The 17,442-nt window shown below is 67.4% G+C and overlaps 1 protein-coding gene across 9 annotated transcripts in view; it reads right to left on the bottom strand.

The window, feature by feature from the left end:
• The window catches only part of ANKRD11 (ankyrin repeat domain 11), a 157,023-nt gene that overhangs the window by 2,327 nt on the left and 137,254 nt on the right, over positions 1–17,442 (bottom strand). For 3 of the 9 annotated variants that reach the window (XM_021097036.1, XM_021097037.1, XM_021097034.1), the window contains 8 exons: positions 14,808–14,978; positions 14,494–14,697; positions 12,950–13,092; positions 10,705–10,852; positions 4,009–10,439; positions 2,030–2,128; positions 1,818–1,961; positions 620–712 (listed from right to left, as the gene is read on the bottom strand). In XM_021097036.1, the coding sequence (XP_020952695.1) occupies positions 620–712; positions 1,818–1,961; positions 2,030–2,128; positions 4,009–10,439; positions 10,705–10,852; positions 12,950–13,092; positions 14,494–14,697; positions 14,808–14,978 (7,433 nt within the window). Of the gene's footprint in view, positions 1–304; positions 464–619; positions 713–1,817; positions 1,962–2,029; positions 2,129–4,008; positions 10,440–10,704; positions 10,853–12,949; positions 13,093–14,493; positions 14,698–14,807; positions 14,979–15,410; positions 15,508–17,442 lie in introns of all 9 variants that reach the window. The other 6 variants (XM_021097040.1, XM_021097041.1, XM_021097038.1 and 3 more) reach the window with 4 other exon arrangements.

The following is a 17,442-nucleotide window of genomic DNA, read 5'->3' as shown; positions in this document are numbered from 1 at the left end:
AACTGGGGAAGGGTCCTGGGTGGCTCCCTTCGAGCCGGCTGGGGGGACGAGGTGGGGGGTGAGAAGAGCGACCCCTTCACCCTCGTCCCGGGAGCCCGGGCCCGCAGCGGCCTGGGGGACGGTTCCTCTGCGCTGCACCCGCTGCGGCGGTGCGCGGCCGGGCACGGGAGGTGGGGTCCCGCCTCCATCAGCCCCACGGGGCTGCGGGGGCCCAGCCCGCCAGGCCTGCGCGGCTCGGCTGCTAAGCGTTCACGGGCGACCCCGTGGCCCCCCTCGCGCCTGCGGACGAGGGCTTGCTTCTTACTTGCTAATCTCTATCTCCCCCCCATCCTCTGCCCGCTGCACTGGTCAGCGCGTCCAGGGCAGGGGTGGTGGGCGGGCGCTGTGACCTCTGAGGAGGGCTCAGGGTGGGTCCCACAGAGGCCTGACCGCCAGCTGGTGACAGGAGCTGCTCCCCGCACACCTGGACAGGAGGGAAGACACTCTAAGAGGCAACACGGGGGCGGGCGGCCTGGGGGGCCCCAGCGAGCCTGAGCTGTCGTCTCCTCCGCACGCGGCCCGCGGAGCCGCCCCCGCCCAGGGAGCCCTGGGTCCGCGGCCACTGCCCGGCGGGGCTCACCTTCATGCGGTCGTACTTGTCGTCCACGTCCTGCAGCCACGAGATGAACTGGCGGGCGTTGAACCGGTCCCTCACCGACTTGTTCTCGTCACCCTGCAAGGAGGGCAGGCGGCGTGTGGGCGTCTGGGGGCGCGGCGGGGGCCCCACGGCCCAGGACGGCCAGACGGGAGGTCCCCCTCCCCTCCCGCCACCGCCTGCGGCGCGAGGGCCCTGGGGACTCCGGCGGCCTCGTGCCTGGCGTGGCGCCTGCAGACGCGCCTCCACCTGCTTGGGAACAGCTGGCGCTGGCCGCTGGCCCCCATCTCTTCGTTGTAAAAGCCAGAAGGGTCTCTGGGGAGGCCTGGGCTGGTCCGGGGGTCCGGCCTCCTGTCCCCCCCCCGCCCCGTGGGGAGCAGCCCCTGTGCCTGGGCAGCCTCCCCTCGCGGCCACACCCGCCCAGGGCGGAGACACGTGTTTGAGAAAAAAAAAGGCCGCGTGGGACCCCCTCTCCCCTCAACACTCAGAAGAACTAAGAAAAGCCCTTCCAGGTTAGCGGAAAGCCGAAGCTCCCACCCAAGCCACGCGTCATCCGTCTGGTTTGTGGACAGATGGCTCTGCTCGGGGACAAGCCCTGCAGTGCGCCCAGGATGCCAAGTGGGCAAAGTTACGAAGGCGGGTCCTTCAAGAAGATGCCCGAGTGAGCGCCAAGTCCTTAAGGCGCAAGGAAGAACTCGGTTTCTAACCACTGCACCCCCGTGTCACGAGGCGGCCCACCCGGGCTGCTCCTCTGTAGCTGTGGGGTCCCTGGAGGACGTGTGTGCCGGGGGCCTGGACGACAGGCTCTGGGCTCCGTCCCAGTCAGTGGCTGCCAGGAGGACGTGTGGCTGAGTGCGCCCTTCCCGCCCGGGCGGACGCTCAGACGTGTCTGCTGGCGCGGGCGGCCATGGGGCTGGGGGCGGGGAGGGGCGGGCAGGCGGGCTGGGCCCGCAGCAGCACAGTCAGGGCCGAGCGTGCGCCCTGCCCCAGACCAGCGCGTCCCTCCTAAGAGGACCCAGGGCCCGCGCGCCCGTCGAGGAAGCACCGGGGCTCAGCGGCCTCAGGCGCCGACATCTCTGGGCCCTTGGCTGCGGCTCACGCCCACCGTCCGTCCACGAGGGTCGGAGGCCCCGAGAGGGGCTCTGGCAGGGCCGGCCCCTCGCCCGGCCGGCCGGCCACCCACCTGGCTCTCCAGAGGCATGTTGTACACCTCCGAGTCCAGCAGCATGGTGCAGGCGCTGAAGGGCACCGCCTGGTTCGCGATGGTCCTCGCCGCCCGGCAGTGCACCCGCAGGATCTCCTGCTCGCAGGAGACGATGAGCTTCTCCTGGGAGAGAGGGCCGGGTGAGCGGAGGCTGGCGGCCGGGCGCCCGGCGCCCTCGCCCGCACGCTTACCCGCTCGATGCTGTGCTGCAGCCGCAGCTTCCCCCGCACGGCCTCCTGCTGCTTGAACAGCTCCTTCAGTGGCTCCGCCAGGGAAGGCGGGGGCGCGATCTGTGTCAGAGGGCGAGGCAGGGGGTCAGCGGTGTGTGCGCGTGACACGTCCCCGTGAAACCCACGCACCAGGTGGCCCCGCAACGAGCGGGTCCTTGGCCACGTGCCCTGGAGGGGGCAGCAGCGGCCGGGAGGAAGGGTGGGGAGTGGGCTGCTGCGAGGGGAGGGCGCCAAGGACAGAGCGTCTGCGAAGATGGAGGTGCGGGCTGTCCTGTGGGTCCAGCCACTGGGACGCAGGCACCATGAAGCAGCTCACTCGCCTGGGTCCCTTTGGAGGAGCCCCCGCAGAGGCCGCTGCTCCCCGCGCGCACAGGCAGCGAGTCCCCACAGCACAGGTGCGCTGGGGTACCTCGGGGCCCAGGAGCGAGTGTGTGTTTACAAAAGACGGGCCATCGAGGGGGCCCTCGTGGCCAAGGACAGGCGGACAGTGTCCACAGAGGAGCCCCTTTGAGGGGCTAAGTTAGTGGCGCAAGATCGAGGCCCGTGCTGCCTTCAGACGGGCCCGTCTGAGATCAGCTCAGAGGTGAGAGGAAGTCGTGCAGCCGCACACCCTGCCCAGCACCTGCCCAGACCCCTCCGTCTGGGGGCCCAGGGTGTCTTCTTCGCCTGAGCCCACGTGGGTCCCCTGCAGTGGCGCCAGGCGCGACGGCAAAGGTCTGTGTACGGGGGTCTTGTGCGGGGCTGTCTGGGGTCTGAGGGTTGGTTCTTCTGGGGTTTGTTTTTTGTCTTTTTAGGGCCACACCTGCAGCATATGGAGGCTCCCAGGCCAGGGGTTGAATCAGAGCTGCAGCTGCCGGCCTGCACCACAGCCAGAGCAAGGTGGGATCCGAGCCGTGTCTGCGACCTGCACCACAGCTCAGGGTGATGCCGTATCCCCAAACCACTGAGAGGCCGGGGATCGAACCCACGTCCTCTTGGACGCCAATCAGATTCGTCTCTGCTGTGCCACAACAGGAACTCCAGTCGGGGAACTTCCAAGGCCCCACCTCCTCACCTTGCTCTGCTCTGAGAGGGAGCCGAGCCCCGGCCCGTGTCCGGTGAGCAGAGGCTCGGGCCTGTGCTCTGCCCACCCTCACCCAACAGCTTGGGTCTCAGTTGGCCTGACAGGACAGGAACCTGAGCTTCCTCTAGGACAGGCTGAGCCTTAGGAGCTCGGGGGCAGGGCACGGAGGGACCCATGCTGTCTCCCTTTAGATTGCAAATGCTTCTTGTTTCCTTAATAAAATTCAGACAAATGGCAGCAAGCCTCCCTGAGCGGACACCGGAGATCTGGTGGGGTGGGGGCCGGGGCAGCCGCCCCCAGCGCTTGCCCTGCGTGCTGCTCAGAGCCGGTCCTGGTTCGGGAGACATCTCCCGCCTGGGCTCAGTGGCCAGGACTGCGGTGGGACAGCTCTGCAGGCCTCTGGAAGTGGAGCACCTGCGCCCCGGGACCTGGCTCGTCCTGGGCCCAGTGGACAAAACTAACAGAGAGCCCAGCTCCTCCTCCGCGTGGGAAGCGAGTCTGCCACGCGCAGCAGTAGCCCCGGCTACCGCTGGGCAGAGGCCGACAGGAGCCCCGGGGCCGGGGCGCCGATGGGCAGGGTTCGCGGACGTCACAGAGGGGGTGTACACGGCGAGGCCCGCGGAGAGGGGGCGGGGCCCGGCTCGGGCCGGGCAGCCTGGGGGCCAAGGATGGACCGACTTCAGAGCAGGGGCGTCCTCAGGCCGCGGGCAGAGGAGCCAGAGGAGCCTCGCGTCAAGGAGCGGGGTGGGGGGTGGAGGCCGCAGGCCTCGGTGGAGGGGGACCCTGAGGCCAGTGGGGGTCTGTTTCTGCCGCCCGTCCCGTCCCGCGCGCCCTGCCGGGCTGGGAGGCGACAGCGCAGCGGGTCCCCGCCACTCACCACGGGGATGTGCAGCTTGCTGAGCGGCTTGCCGTCCAGGAGGTAGGAGCCGGTGTAGGTGACGTACTCGGCGTAGCACTGCGGCGCCTGCGGGCTGATGTAACACAGGATCTTGCGCTTCTCCTCGATCTTCTTCCGGATCTGCAGGTACTCGAAGTACGGGTTGGACCTGTCGCTGTGGTACGGCTCGATGGCGTCCAGCTTGATGGCGTCCACGATGGCGGCCAGTGTCTGCTGGATCACCTCCCGCGTCTGCCGCGTGGACGTGTGCACCTGCGGCGTCAGCTGCTGGCTGGAGCGCTGGAAGCGGCGTTTGCGCGGGTGCTGGGCCTGGGGGTCGTCGTCCTCGGAGCCGCGGCCCTTGGCCCTGGCGGCGGGCGCGGGCGCCGGCTCCTTCTCGGCGGGGGGCGAGCTCTGCTTGTGCTGGTTGGCCAGCATCTGGGCCCGGTTCCTGGTCATGCGCTGCGGGACCTCCTCCACTTTGGGCGCCTTGGGGGCCTCCGCCGTGGGTCTGGGTTCCGGCTCAGGCGCTTCGGGCTGGGTGCCGCCGGGAGGCCCCTCAAGCCCGGGCTCGTCCTGGGGGCCAGCCCCGTCCGCCGCGAGGGCCTGTGCCGAGCCGTCCCCAGGAGCGTCAGGTGGGCCCTGGGGCGCGGCCGAGGAGTCCGGGCCCTCGGCTGCCTCCTCCCCACTCCCCAGGGGCCGCTGCTCCGAGGGGGCCGGCGTGGGCCCCGAGCTGGGCTCGGAGTCCTGGGGGCCCCTCCCCTCGGGCCCGGGCCCCGCCTCCGCCGCCGCAGCCTCCAGCGGCCCGGCGGGCTCGGGGTCCTCCGACGGCTCGGCTGCGGGCTCGGCAGGGAGCCGGGCAGCTGCGGGGTCCGGAGGCAGCACGAGCTGCTCCTCAGGGGCCGCTGCAGCCAGGTCGCAGGCGCCCGTGGCCACGGGGGCCCCCGCGGGGCCGGGTTCTGGAGGAGCGGGAGGGGCTTCGTCCACAGGCTCTGTCTCCACGTCCGAGCCGTCCTTGGCCTGGAGCGGGAGCTCCGGCAGGGAGAAGGGCCCCAGGTCCAGGTCGTCCTCGGCGGCGGGGAAGGCACCGGGCCAGGGCACCGGCTCCACCTGGCCGAGCGCGGCCAGGCCGTGGCCACCTTCCAGGAAGCTGTTTTCCAGGGGCCCCAGAGCCTCCACCTGAGCCACGCTGGTCACACACGCAGGCTCTGGCGGCCCCTCGGGCGCTTCGGGAAGGGACTTGCAGTTACCAAAGAAGGACTCCAGCCTGGAGGGAGGGGCGAACGGGGCGGGCTCGTCCGAAGGCGGGACGGTGGCCGGGGCCGCGTCCCCCGCCTCGCCTTTGACTTCCAGGCCGGGCTCGGTGACCGACAGAGGGTAGGAGACAGGGGACACGGGGTAAGGGGACTCTGGCTGCAGGGACTCGGCAGGGCAGAAATGTTTGGGGGACTCCGGGAATCTCTGTGGGGACTTCAGCAGGAGGTCCGACCCCACGGGCCAGCTGACGGGGTTTTCGGGGGCACTCCCGAGGAGGCCGGAGGCGAGGCCCTGCTCGGCGGCTGTGGGGTGCGCCCACTCGACCGGCTCCTCCGTGATGACCGTGCTGAAGGGGCCCTCGTCCAGGGGCTCCAGGAAGCTGGGCTCCGGGGGGATGATGGCCGCGGTGGCCTGCTGGTCCTCCGTGGCGTCCAGGGGGATGCCCAGGTCCGGGGGGAGGGTCCCCTCCATGGACGGCGCCAAGAGCTCATCTCTGTGTGGAGGGGGGGACTTGGCTTGTAAACCGGAGAAGGCGCCCTCCGGGGAGGGGACAAGGTTGACCGCGGCTGCGGGCGCGCAGTGCAGGGCGTCCGCCTTGGGGGAGGGGATGCCGTAGTCTGGGGAGTAGTACCCCGGCGACAGGCAGGCGAACTTCTCGGCGGGTCCGGGGGGCCCAGCGGCCTTGTCGTCCAGCTGCGGCCCTGGCGAGCTGTAGCTGGACGCAGCGGGGACGCTCTGCTGTCTGAAGAGCTTGTCCCCCACGCTGAACTCGTCCTCCGGGGTCCTCCTGACGTCCACCGAGACCGAGCGGTACAGGCTCGTGCACAGCGGCCGCGTGGGCGTCTGGCCCGGGGTCTCCGAGACAGCGCTCGCAGCCACAGAGAACCCGTCGAAGAAGGAGGACGCGCAGGCGCTGGCGGCCGTGCTGGAGACGGGCTGGGGGTCCGCGCAGTCGAACATGAGGTCAGAGTAGTCGTCGGCGCTGCAGGACGGGGTGCGGGGTGTGTGCATGGCCTCCTCGTAGCTGGGGCAGGACACCACGGAGGCGGGCGTGGGGACCCCGGTGGGCCGGCCGTGGTCGGGCCTGGGAGACGCGGGCAGGACCTCTTTCATGTGCGGCCCCGCCAGCCAGTCCCGGGGGTCCCCGGCGGGGGCCGGGTGGGGCCTGCTCTCGGCGGCGGCGGGGGCCGCGGGAGCCGCCTCCTTGAGCTTCTTGTCCTTCAGGGCGGGGTCCGGCCCCGGCGGCTTCTTTGGGGGGGCGTCCAGACCCTTCTTGCGCGCGTCCTCGGCCAGCCTCGCCTTGTCCCTGAGCTTGGGGTCCCCGGAGCGGTGCCGCAGCTTCTCCATCTGCTTCATCCTCTCCTTGTGCCGCTTGTGCCGCTCCTCCACCTCCAGGTCCTTCTGCGACAGCATCCGCTCGAAGCTGGTCATCATCAGGTCGCCGTCCCCCAGGAGCTTCTCGCGCGGCCGGGCGTCCCTGCGGCCCGGGTCTCGGGGCGCGAGGAGCCTGTCGGCCGCGGCGGCCGCCTTCTCCTTCTCCGGGTTGTCCCTGACCTTGTCCTTCGGCTTGCTCTCGCCCAGCTTCAGGCTCTCGTCCTTGGGCCTGTCCCTGTCGCGGGCCGCGGGCCGGGGCTCCTCGCAGTGGGGCCGCAGGGGCGCGTCCCCGTGCCGCTCTCGGTGCCGCTCCTTCTCGTCCCTCCACCTCTCGCGGTGCTTCTCCCGCCGCCTCTTCTCCTTGAGGAGGCTGGGGGCGCCCGACCCGAAGGGCCGCAGCTCCTTCTCCGCCTTCTTGGGAGCGTCTCTCTCGGGCTCGTTCTTGTCCTTCTTCTCGGGGGAGAAGAGCTCGATGGGCTTATCCGGTTCGTCCTCCGCGTCGGCCTTGGCGCCATAGGGGCCGCCGCCGTAGGCGTCGGCGTCCAGGAAGTCCTTGTCGTGCTGGCCGGGGTCCTTCCGGCCGCTGCCCAGCTCCTTGTAGTCGTCGCCCTTCTCCTTCCTCTCGGGCTTTTCCTTCCGGACCCGCTCCCGCTCGTGGCTCTTCTTGGACGAGGACGAGGAGTGCCGGTGCCGCTCGCGCTCCCGGGCCCGCTCCTCCGGGGGCTCCGGGAAAGACACCTCCAGGAGGGCGCTCAGGCCCGGGTCCTGGCCGCGCTCAGGGAAGCTGTCGGAGGACGCCTCGCTGGCCTTGTCGTTGGCATCGTCGCGGAAGTCCTGCAGCGCCTCCTCCTCCAGCCGCTCCAGCAGGCTCTTCTCGGCGTCACCGCCCTTGCCGGCCTTCCTCTCGCGGTCCGGCCTCTCCCGGTGCCTGCCCTTGGCCTTGTCCTCCGCGGGGGGCCTCCTGTCCCCCTTGTCAGGCGGCTTCTGCCTGGGCCGCCTGTCCTGAGCGGCGTCCACGGCGGCGCGGTCCCTGCGGTCCCGGGCCCGCTCGGCCGCCTCTCTGTCCCGCCGGTCCCTGGGCCTCTCCAAGGCCTTCTCCTTCCTGTCCTTCCCGCCGTCCAGGGCGCCCTTGTCCTTCTTCCTCTCGCGCGCCTCCTTGTCCTTCTGCTTCTCCGGGTGCTGCCGGTCGGCGGCCGCGTGCTTGCGGGGTCTGTCCAGGGGGAGCCCCTCGTCCCTCTCGGGGAGCCCCTCCCCCCGCCCCTCGCCGGCCTCTCCGGCTTTGAAGCCGCTCGCCGCGTAGTCATCCTTCTCGTCCTCGCTTTCGTCCGTGAATATGTCGGCAATGTACCAGCTCTTCTCCTTGCCCTTCTTCTCGTCTCTTCTCTCGGTGAACTCCTCTGAGAGGGCCCCGGGGAAGGCCTTCTCCCGGCTGCCTTTTCCTTGGTCCAGGGGCGCCTTCCTGTCTTTGTCTTTGCCGTGCCCGTCTTTGTGCTTGTCCTTGGCGTCCCTCTTCTCCTTAAAACTCTTCTCGAACTCTTTGTCCTTGGGGCCCTTTTCGGGGACGGCTCTCTCGCTTTTGTCCTTGTCGCCGGGCTTGTCTCGGTGCTTCTCCGGCTTCGCCTTCTCCTTCTTCTCCTTCTCCCTTGCCGCCTGCGGCCGCTCCCAGGGCTCCAGAACCTTCCCCAAGTCGCAGTCGGGCCTGTCCTTGAAGGCGCCCTCGCAGCCGTACTCCCTCAGCTCCTCCCTGTGGGCGTCGTCGGGCTTGGCGCGGCCGTCTCTGCGCTCCTTGGCGGCCTCGGGGGGCTCCTTCCTGTCCCGCCCGCCCTCGGCCGACTCCCTCCTCCGCTTGTCCCGCTCCGGGAGGTAGCCGGGGCCGCCCCGGTGCTTCTCGGCCGCGTGCTCCCTCCGCCGCTCGCAGCCCCGCTGCAGGGGGTCCCTGTCCTTCCTCCGAGGGCAGGCGTCCTTGTCGGCCCGCTTCTCCCGGGCCTTGCTCTCCCGCCGCTTGTCTCTGGGGTCCTCCTTCACTGTCTCCAGGATCAGCCTGGCCACGGAGTCGGCCTTCAGGTCCCGGTAGTCGGTCACGGGAGAGTCCCAGCTGTCGTCGGCCTTGAAGTCGAAGGAGGAGTCGGACAGGTCCGAAAACCAGCGGTCCTGCGGGTCGTCGGAGAGGCTGAACTTGGCGTCGTCGTTCTCCAGAAACTGGCCTTTGCCGCAGAACTCGTCCGCCGCGGCCTCCTCCCTGCAGACCTTCTCCTTCCTGAGCGCCTTCTCCCTCTCCCTGGAGGCCTTGTCCTCTCGCAGGTCGTTCTTCCTCTCCGACTTGGAGGGCCTGTCCTTGCACTTCTTCTTCCGCTCCTCTCTGTAGAGCCTCCGCTTCTCCTCCTTGGGGGACTTCTCCTTCGGCAGCTTGTCCCGCTCGCCCCGGACGCCGCCGCCGCCGCGCTCCTTCTCCTCCCGGGCAGGCCGGGCCCCGTCCCGGGCCAGCTCCCTCAGCCTCTTGAGGGGCTTGTCCTCTCTGGACGCCTTGGCCGGCTCGTCCCTGAAGAGCCAGTCCTTGTCGTCGGCCTTCAGCCGGCCCAGCTTGTCCTCCCGCTTGAAGTGCTCGCGCTCGTGCTTGGCCGCCTTCAGCCTGCCCTCGGCGGGGGCGTCGCCGTCCGGGGGGGCGCCCTTGTCCGGCCTGGGCTTGGCGTCCTCGTACTCGTAGGCGAAGCCCTTCAGCGCCAGCTCCTGGCTGACGGCGCACAGCCCCTTCTCCTTGGTCCTGTGCTTGTGCTTCGTCTTGTGTTTCTTGACAACCTTGCCCTCCCGGTCCAGCTTGGGCACGGCGCCGTCCCCGCCGGCGTGGAGGGGGCCCTTCCGGTCGGGCAGCGTGCTCTGCAGGCCCCTCTTGCGGTGCTCCTGCCGCTTCCGCACCGGCTTCAGCGACTCCACGCTGGAGCCCTCGGAGGAGCAGTCAGACTCGCTGCTCAGTCTCGTCCTTGTGGAGTCTGACAAGGAGCTGACCTCCGACCAGGCAGGAGAGGAGATGGTTTTCCAGTTGTCCGTCCGCCAGTGCTTGGCGTGCGGCTCCGCGTGGCTGGAGTGATGCTTCTGGGGGGCGGCGGAGCTGCCGTGGGACGACGTGGAGGAGGCGGACAGGGAGCTGAACAGGGCGGGGTCCTTCAGCACCAGCGGGGACTCCTTGAGGCAGCCGGGACTCCCCGCCGAGTCCCCGCCGTCCCCGCCGCTCTCCGAGGACTCGCTGTCCGACTCGGAGGAGCAGAACCTGTCGCTCCGCTTCCCAAAGCGCACCTCTTTGCCCTTGGCCTCCTTCTTCCGCTTCTTCTTGACTTTACCCTTGTCCCTCGGCGGCTTGGCGGTAGGAGGCTCCCGCGTCTTGCTGCCGGGCAGCAGCGTGGGCGCCGAGAGTCGCAGCTTCTCCCCCGTCCCCACAGCGACCCCGACGTCCTCCTCGTCCGACGTGTCCGACACGATGCGATGCGACGCCTTCTTTGGTGCCATGGCGCTGTTCTTAGTGTAGCTCTTCACTTCCATCTTGGGTATCGAAATAAAACTATTCGCCTTGGTTTCTTTTCTGTGGTCCTTTTTCAGCAGGTGTTTGTCGTCCACGGGGGGGACCCTGTCCTGCTCGTCGTCCTCGTCGAACTCGTACTCGTCCTTTACGGGCGTCGCGGTTTTCTGGGGCTCGGGGTTCTTGGCCTTGTGCTTCAGGCCCTTCTCGAACTCGGAGTCCGTGTTGTTGCCGTCCACCGAGCTGGACGGCGCGAACGACGGGGCGTCCTCCTCCTCGGAGCTCTCTGCTGGGAACAGGGAGAAAGCCGTCAGAGGCGGGGCCCTGCTCGGGAGAGGGGGCTGCGGGCGGCCTGGGGCGGGGGGCTGGGCTTGGGGGGCGCAGGCTCCCACCAGACAAGCGCCAGCACAGCGGGTTAAACCTGAGGCCAACCCTGGGCGGAGGGAAGCCCAGAGAGGCCCGTACAGAGCCGGCCCCTGGCGCGGAAGCCACCGTCGGCGCCCGGTGTCCGAGCAGGCCAGGAGGGCCGCCCGCCCCGCCCTGCCCGCACTGACCGGCCGAGCTCTCCTCGCTGGACGTGTAGGTGCCCTTGCCCAGCAGCAGGTTCACCATGGTCGGGGAGCTGGCCACCTTCAGTGGCGTCTCGCCTTTCCGGTTGCTCTGCTGCGGGTTCCCTCCGTACCGGAGCAGCAGCTTCACCACCTGCAGGGCAGCAAGACACGCGTCAGGGACTTGGAGAAGCACGGAGCAGCCGTCCTGCCTGCGCAGAACTGCAGCCCAGGCGGAGCCCCGGGTGGCCAGGCAGGGGCCGGGGCTGTGCAGCGGTGCCTGGGGGGGCCCTCCCGCTCGCCAGGAGCCCCTGTCGCCCAGGCTCCCTGCCTGGCAGGGCGCTGCAGCGTGGCTGGGTTCTGGCCATTAGAGGGAAAGGGCTTTTCAGAACAGAGAAACCAAGACCCAGCTTCTTCACGTTTTCATTTGTTTTAAAAGCAAGCTCGCCGCGCCCCTAGTTGCCCACGGTCAGGGTGGGTGTCACTGACACTGGGGCTGGCGTGTCAGCTGCGTGTTTTAACCCAGGCCCAGGACAGCCGACTCACTCGAGGAGCGGCAGAGCTTGCTGTACTGCGCGTCGCAGAAAACTGCCACGGTGACAGACAAGGTCTGAGGCCCCGATCACCTTTGGCAGCTCTCGCGGCATTTCAAACCCTCCACGAGCACAGAGTTCACGGGTCGCTGGGGTGCAGAGGCCATCAGAGCTGTTTGCCAGGAAGGCGCCTGGCAGCCCTGGTCTGCGTGTCCTGGGACACGGCTGCCGGGCACGTGGCGGCCACCCTCTAGCGAAGACGCATCGGGAGCCACGGAATGCACACGACCGGCTTGGGTGAGGCCACTGTCTCCCTGACCTCAGACACAGCCTCCCGGGGGGCCCTTTCTCCCACCCATGGTCTGGCTCCTTCCTCACAAGTGGGGGGCTCCCATCCTGTCCACTGTGCCAGCCGAGGCCACTCCAGCTGCAGGAGGCCACCACGTTCCTTGGCTACGGCCCCTTCCTGCATGGCCAGCACACAGTCCAGTCCCTCACGCTCCCTTTTCTCCGGCCTGTAAGGACCCTTGAAAGCCCCAGGTCTGCCTGGGTGACCGGGGTCAGCCCTCTCCTGGGCCTGCCCCTGCTCCCGCTTCTCGGCGCCCCCGTCGCCTGAGGCCACATGTGCACACGTGCCAGGTCGGGATAGGGAGGTCTCTGGGTCCCACCACCTGTCCTCCCCTCCCGGTCTGGTTACTCCACCATCCAGTTTCAGCAGAGATTACAAAGGTAGAGGCTCAAACGACAGCGCCAGCCCCCAGCGGCAGCGCCCACCAGCCCCCAGCCTCATGGCACCCACACCTGCCCTCCCCCAGGTGTGTTTAGCAAATCCAGGCATTTCATAAACTTTGTCAGCATGTTTCTCTAAAAGGGCTCTCTTTTTATTTATTTTTTAAATTGATTTTATTGCTTTTTAGGGCTGCACCAAGGCATATGGAGGTTCCCAGGCTAGGGGTCCAATCGGAACTGCAGCTGCCGGCCTGTACCCCAGCCCCAGCAATGCCAGATCCTTAACCCACTGAGTGAGGCCAGGGATCCGACCTGCAACCTCCTCATGGCTCCTTGTTGGATTGGTTTCCAACTGCGTGAGAGGCACTTTTAAAAAGACCAAAAAACGCCCCTGCAAAGGGGACTGTGAGTCCCAGCACCCAGCCTCGCAGAAGCCTCAGCTCAGAGTCCCCCCACCTTCCCCGCACTGACCTGTCTCCAGCTGAGCTCGCCACCCTCGCCTCACTGCAGGTTCCCTGGCCCCTGCCAGATGGCCCACAGGGCTGCCACCAGAGAGCACAGGGAACTCACAGCTGGTCAGCGTCCCTGCCACGCCTGCTGCCTCTGAACAGACAGACCCTCGCTTCGTGCCTGGCCTCCCTCTGCGGCGTCAGACCTGGCGGCTGAGCCCAGGTGCTCAGGGGCTTGTGTTGGCTGCCCAGGTCAGGGACTCCCAGGTGTGACAGTGGCACAGGGACGGGACAGAGGTCCCCTCCTCTGGGTAGGGCTGCTTCCCCACGACCAGAGCTGAGCCTGCCAAGCCAGACGCAGGTGGCGTGAGAGGTGTCCAGGTGCTGACCCCGGACAAGCCAGCTGGCTGCTCAGGGAGGACAGTGAGGGTGGGATGGGGTGTGGGAGCCTCACTTCCTGGTGACCCAACAGCAGGACGGACGAGGCAGCAAGCTGCAGCCCAGTGCTCGGTGGGCGCGGGCCTGCAGGGAGGCGCCCACCTTGTAGTGCCCGTTGTTGGCAGCGTCGTGCAAGGGCGTGTCGTCGTCCAGCCCCTTGGTGTTCACCTCCGCGCCCGCGGCCAGCAGCTGCTTTGCGACGTCGTAGTAACCCCGGTTACAGGCCTCATGCAGCGCCGTCCAGCCTGCAAGACAAGACACTTGACACCTGCAGTGCGTGACCCCCAGGAACGCCACCCCCACCTCCAGGCGGCTCTCGGGAAGGGCTCTGCCCGGGACAAAGGCCTGAGGGGCGCCTCTGGTTTGCACAGGGACCTCCAGCTGGTTCACCTGCAGAGTAACAGGGGAGATCGGACCAGCGGCCTGGCGGGCACAGCCCTGCTGGACACGGTGTCGGGAATGGCAGCCTCAGCCCGTCCTCAGTCAGCACGTGGGGAGGGAGGAAAGAGGGCAGCGGGGAGTTCCCGTCGTGGCGCAGTGGTTAACGAACCCGACTAGGAACCATGAGGTTGCGGGTTCGGTCCCTGGCCTTGCTCAGTGGGTTAACGATCCGGCGTTGCCGTGAGCTGTGGTGTAGGTTGCAGACGCGGCTCGGATCCCGCGTTGCTGTGGCTCTGGCGTAGGCCGGTGGCTACAGCTCCGATTCGACCCCTAGCCTGGGAACCTCCATGTGTCGCGGGAGCGGCCCAAAGAAATAGCAAAAAAAGACAAAAAAAAAAAGAAAGAGGGCAGCGGGCGGCATGCAGGGCCACAGCCACAGGTCTGGAGGTGGCCTGCGCACAGACAGGGCCACCCCGTGGCCAGACTGCAGTGCTTTGGGAAAACCTCAATTTAGGAAAACTGCTTTTTTTAAAAAAGGTGCTAAATTCGGTGCGCGTCAGACACCCAGGGCCGTAGGGAAGCCGAGGCGTCTACATGGAGTCCTCCTGCGCCGAAGGCGGCCCTGAGCCCCCGGCACAGGCAGGGCGCCCTGCGCGTCTCACCAGCTCGGAGCTTCACGGTGATGGTCCTTCCCGGGGAGGGTGGGAGGCTCACGGGCACCGAGCCACCCTCTGCCAGGGCGGCACGGAGCCAGAACAAGCCCTCCAGCACAGAACTGGGGCTTAGAGAACACGTCAGAGGAATGTCTGAAAACTCCTCAATTCTCTTAAAAATAATGAAAAATAAGACTATAGTTTTATTTGGAAACATTTCCCAAGAAACAGGACTTCTTCCTCCTCAGAAAGAGCAAACTACAGGAGTCCCTGTCGTGGCTCAGCGGTAACGAACCCAACCAGGGTCCACGAGGACACAGGTTTGATCCCCGGCCTCGCTCAGCAGGTTAAGGATGCGATGCTGCCGGCAGCTCTGGTGCAGGTCGTAGTGGTGGCTCGGCTCTGGCGTGGCTGCGGCTGTGGCTGCGGCGAGGGCCGGTGGTTACAGCTCCGACGGGACCCCTAGCCTGGGAACCTCCACATGCCGCAGGCGCGGCCCTAAAAGGACGCACACGCACACAGGCCACACTGCATTCGTGCTGGAGAGTGTCCGCCGGGCACGACGGGAGGCCGAGGCCGCGTGGCGCCTCCTCGGGGCCCCCCCGCACTCACCCGCGAAGTCCTTGACGTTGACGTCCGCCCCCTCGCTGATGAGCTCCTTGATGCGCCGGGCGTCCCCCCGGATGGCCGCCCGGTGCAGGCGGGTCTCCCCACGCTCGTTTCTCTTGTTCACTTTATCTTTGGTTTTTGAGGCAGAGCTGGGTGTCCCCTTCTGACACACCGTCGACTGGGAGGGGTGCTTTGGTGTTGTGTCCACTGCAGGCCGAGGAGAGGACAGGCCAGGTCACCCGGGGGGGGCCACCTCAGACCCTGGGCCACGGTCCTACCCTTTCCACGGGGCCGCCCGCGGGGGCACCCGGCCTCACCCGGGCTGTTGGCAGACTCCTCAGCCGTCATCTGCATGAGGAGGGCCACCTGCTGGCGCTCGGAGAGCGGGTACCCGGCCCGGATCCCGGACAGCCCCATGCCAAACAGCAGCCCGGCCTTGCGGGGGACAGGCTCCTTCTTGATCCTCTTCCGCTCAGGACCCTGCTTCTCTGTGAGCCGGTGGGGAGAGAGGGGAGACTTCATGCCATGGGGCCCTCAGACCCCGGAGCCCCGCCTGGCACCACGGAGCCCCGCCTCCCACCCCACCGCTGGCGGGAACAGGGGAGGGGCAGAGCTGGCAGCCCTCACGCTGCCATCGCCACCTCTTCTGGCAGCAACTGTGATGGGGATCCGATTGCGACACCGCGTCACCAGCCACTGAAGCCAAGCCTTGGCCCCCACCGACCACCTACTGCTCCAGGTGCCTCCCCAGACCGTCCCCTGCGCGAGGCGGGGGGACAGCCGATGGCCGACGTCCCGGGTCACACAGGACAGGTCTCGTAGCAAGCTCGTGTCTGTGGTCCAGGTCCTCCATCCCCGCCCCGCCTCCAAACGGCTCAGAAACCCGTGGAGAGATCAAGGCTGACTTGGCAGTACTGTACCTTTCTTCTTGCTTCTAGGCGCCTCCATTTCAGGCCACGGCGCTTCGAGGAGCGAACCAGCCTTGCAGTACCACGGCGTGGACTGGGCTGGAGGCATCTAGAGGCATCAACACAGAGCACTAACGAGACACGGGGACAGCCTCCTCACGGCGAGCACGCCCTGCGCTCCTCCGGCCCCTCTCCAGGCCCCCTGCCACCTCCACCACGGACGCAGGGCGCCGCTCCTGCCGCCAGGGGCAGGGGGGACGCAGCAGCACCAGGCACCAGCAACCGGGAGCCGAGAGCTCACTCTCCTCACGCTCACCCTCCTGCTCGGGGCAGGCGGGGTTCACCGAGAGCCTCCGTCCCCCCCCCCCACCCTCCCCCGCTGCCCTGTGCGTTCTGGGGGCCAAGTTGGCTTTGGGGTGTTCCAGGTCACAGGGTGCAGACTGCAGGAAGGGGAGCAGGGCTGCCACGGGGCTGGGCTCCCTGGGGGGCACTCCCTGCTCTCAGGGTGGGGTGGGGGGCAGCACCCACAGAGGAGGGCGCCTCCTCTCCCAGAACAGCACCCCTTTACCACCTGCTGCCTCCGGCCCCATAACCATGCCGTGGTCCATTTCCTTCACGGTCTTCTGCACTGTCACCTCCTTGAAAGGTACTTTAAACCACCCTCTTATGGCTAAAGGTGTGACCTGCTGAGAAGGCTGGTCTGTGGTTTAAGGCCCAACTCCCAGGTACCACCACCAGCAGCGAGTGATCTGTCAGCAGCCCACCAGGCGCAGGTCTGAAAAGGGGTCCATTCCACCACGAACGTGCCTCTGGGGGACCCAGGACCCGGCTCATCCACCCCCAGGGACCCAGGAAGCTTAGAGAAAGAAGCGAAGCTGCACAGCAGCAGCTCAGCCACTGGACTGGCCAGGGCTCCGCTTAAGAAGTGCTCCAAGGGCCACAGCGCCTCCCCTGAGACCTGACCGGGCCCACCTGGCCCGCCCCCAGGGGCACTCCCGGTCCCAAAGAGCCGGAGCACCGGGCCTCTCGGGGGCCCTCCCCCTACAGCCCCACTGAGCACGCAGTCTGGAGCCCGCTGCCCACCTGCCCTGGGACGGAGGGACTCCAAGCCCAGAGGAAGAAGAGGCAGAGCCTCAGCAAAGCACACGTCCCCATGGTACCCACCAGGTGTGGGTGGCATCTGCCAGTTCTGCAGCCTCACTTTGGACCTGCCCCGCATCACCGCCACGTCTGTGCCTCTGGACAGACACGCCAATGATTTCACACACCAGAGGAACCCAGCAGAAGGCCACAAAGTGGCTGACCGATGCCGTGGGTGGTGGACATGCAGGAGCCAGGAGGCACCACCAGGGCTTCCCCCGTCCCTCCGTGAGTGGCAGCTGAGGAACACGGCTGCCCTAGGGCCCAGAGACGCTGAGCCCTGCTGCAGAGCCGGGCCCTGTGGTCTCAGGAAGGGGTGAAGGTCATGTGTGACCTGTGCACAGGCGGCCAGGAGATCCCCAAGGCCGAGGGCACCCCTGCGGGGATCCCACGCCCTCACAGGCCCTGCCCGCCCACACGGGTCAGGGAGCAGCTGCCCTCCGCTCTTCCAGACTTAAAACGGGCAGAGCCCCAATGGGATCCCATCTCCTGAGATGCACTTTCTCGACAGATGTAGCTGCCCACGGGGCCCTGTGGACGCCCCATGGTCTTCTGCTAGGGGTCTCCTTCTTCCTCTTTTTTTTTTTTTTTTTTTTTTTTTTTTTGCTTTTTAGGGCTGCACCTGCGGCATATTGAAGTTCCCAGGCTAGGGGTTGAATCAGAGCTGTAGCTGCCAGGCTACACCACAGCCACAGCAATGCCAGATCCGAGCTGTGTCTGTGACGTACACCACAGCTCACGGCAACGCCGGATCCTTAACCCACGGAGCGAGGCCAGGGATCGAACCTCTGTTCTCATGGATTCTAGTCGGGTTCATTACCGCTAAGCCACAACAGGAACTCTAGGGTTTTGTTTCTAATATCCAACGGCAAGCGAAGTAGAATTTCCCCAAATCCCAGAGGGC

Source organism: Sus scrofa, chromosome 6, assembly GCF_000003025.6.
Source record: "Sus scrofa isolate TJ Tabasco breed Duroc chromosome 6, Sscrofa11.1, whole genome shotgun sequence".
In the NCBI taxonomy this organism is placed as follows: domain Eukaryota; kingdom Metazoa; phylum Chordata; class Mammalia; order Artiodactyla; family Suidae; genus Sus; species Sus scrofa.
This window is presented reverse-complemented; position numbering and strand designations above follow the sequence as displayed.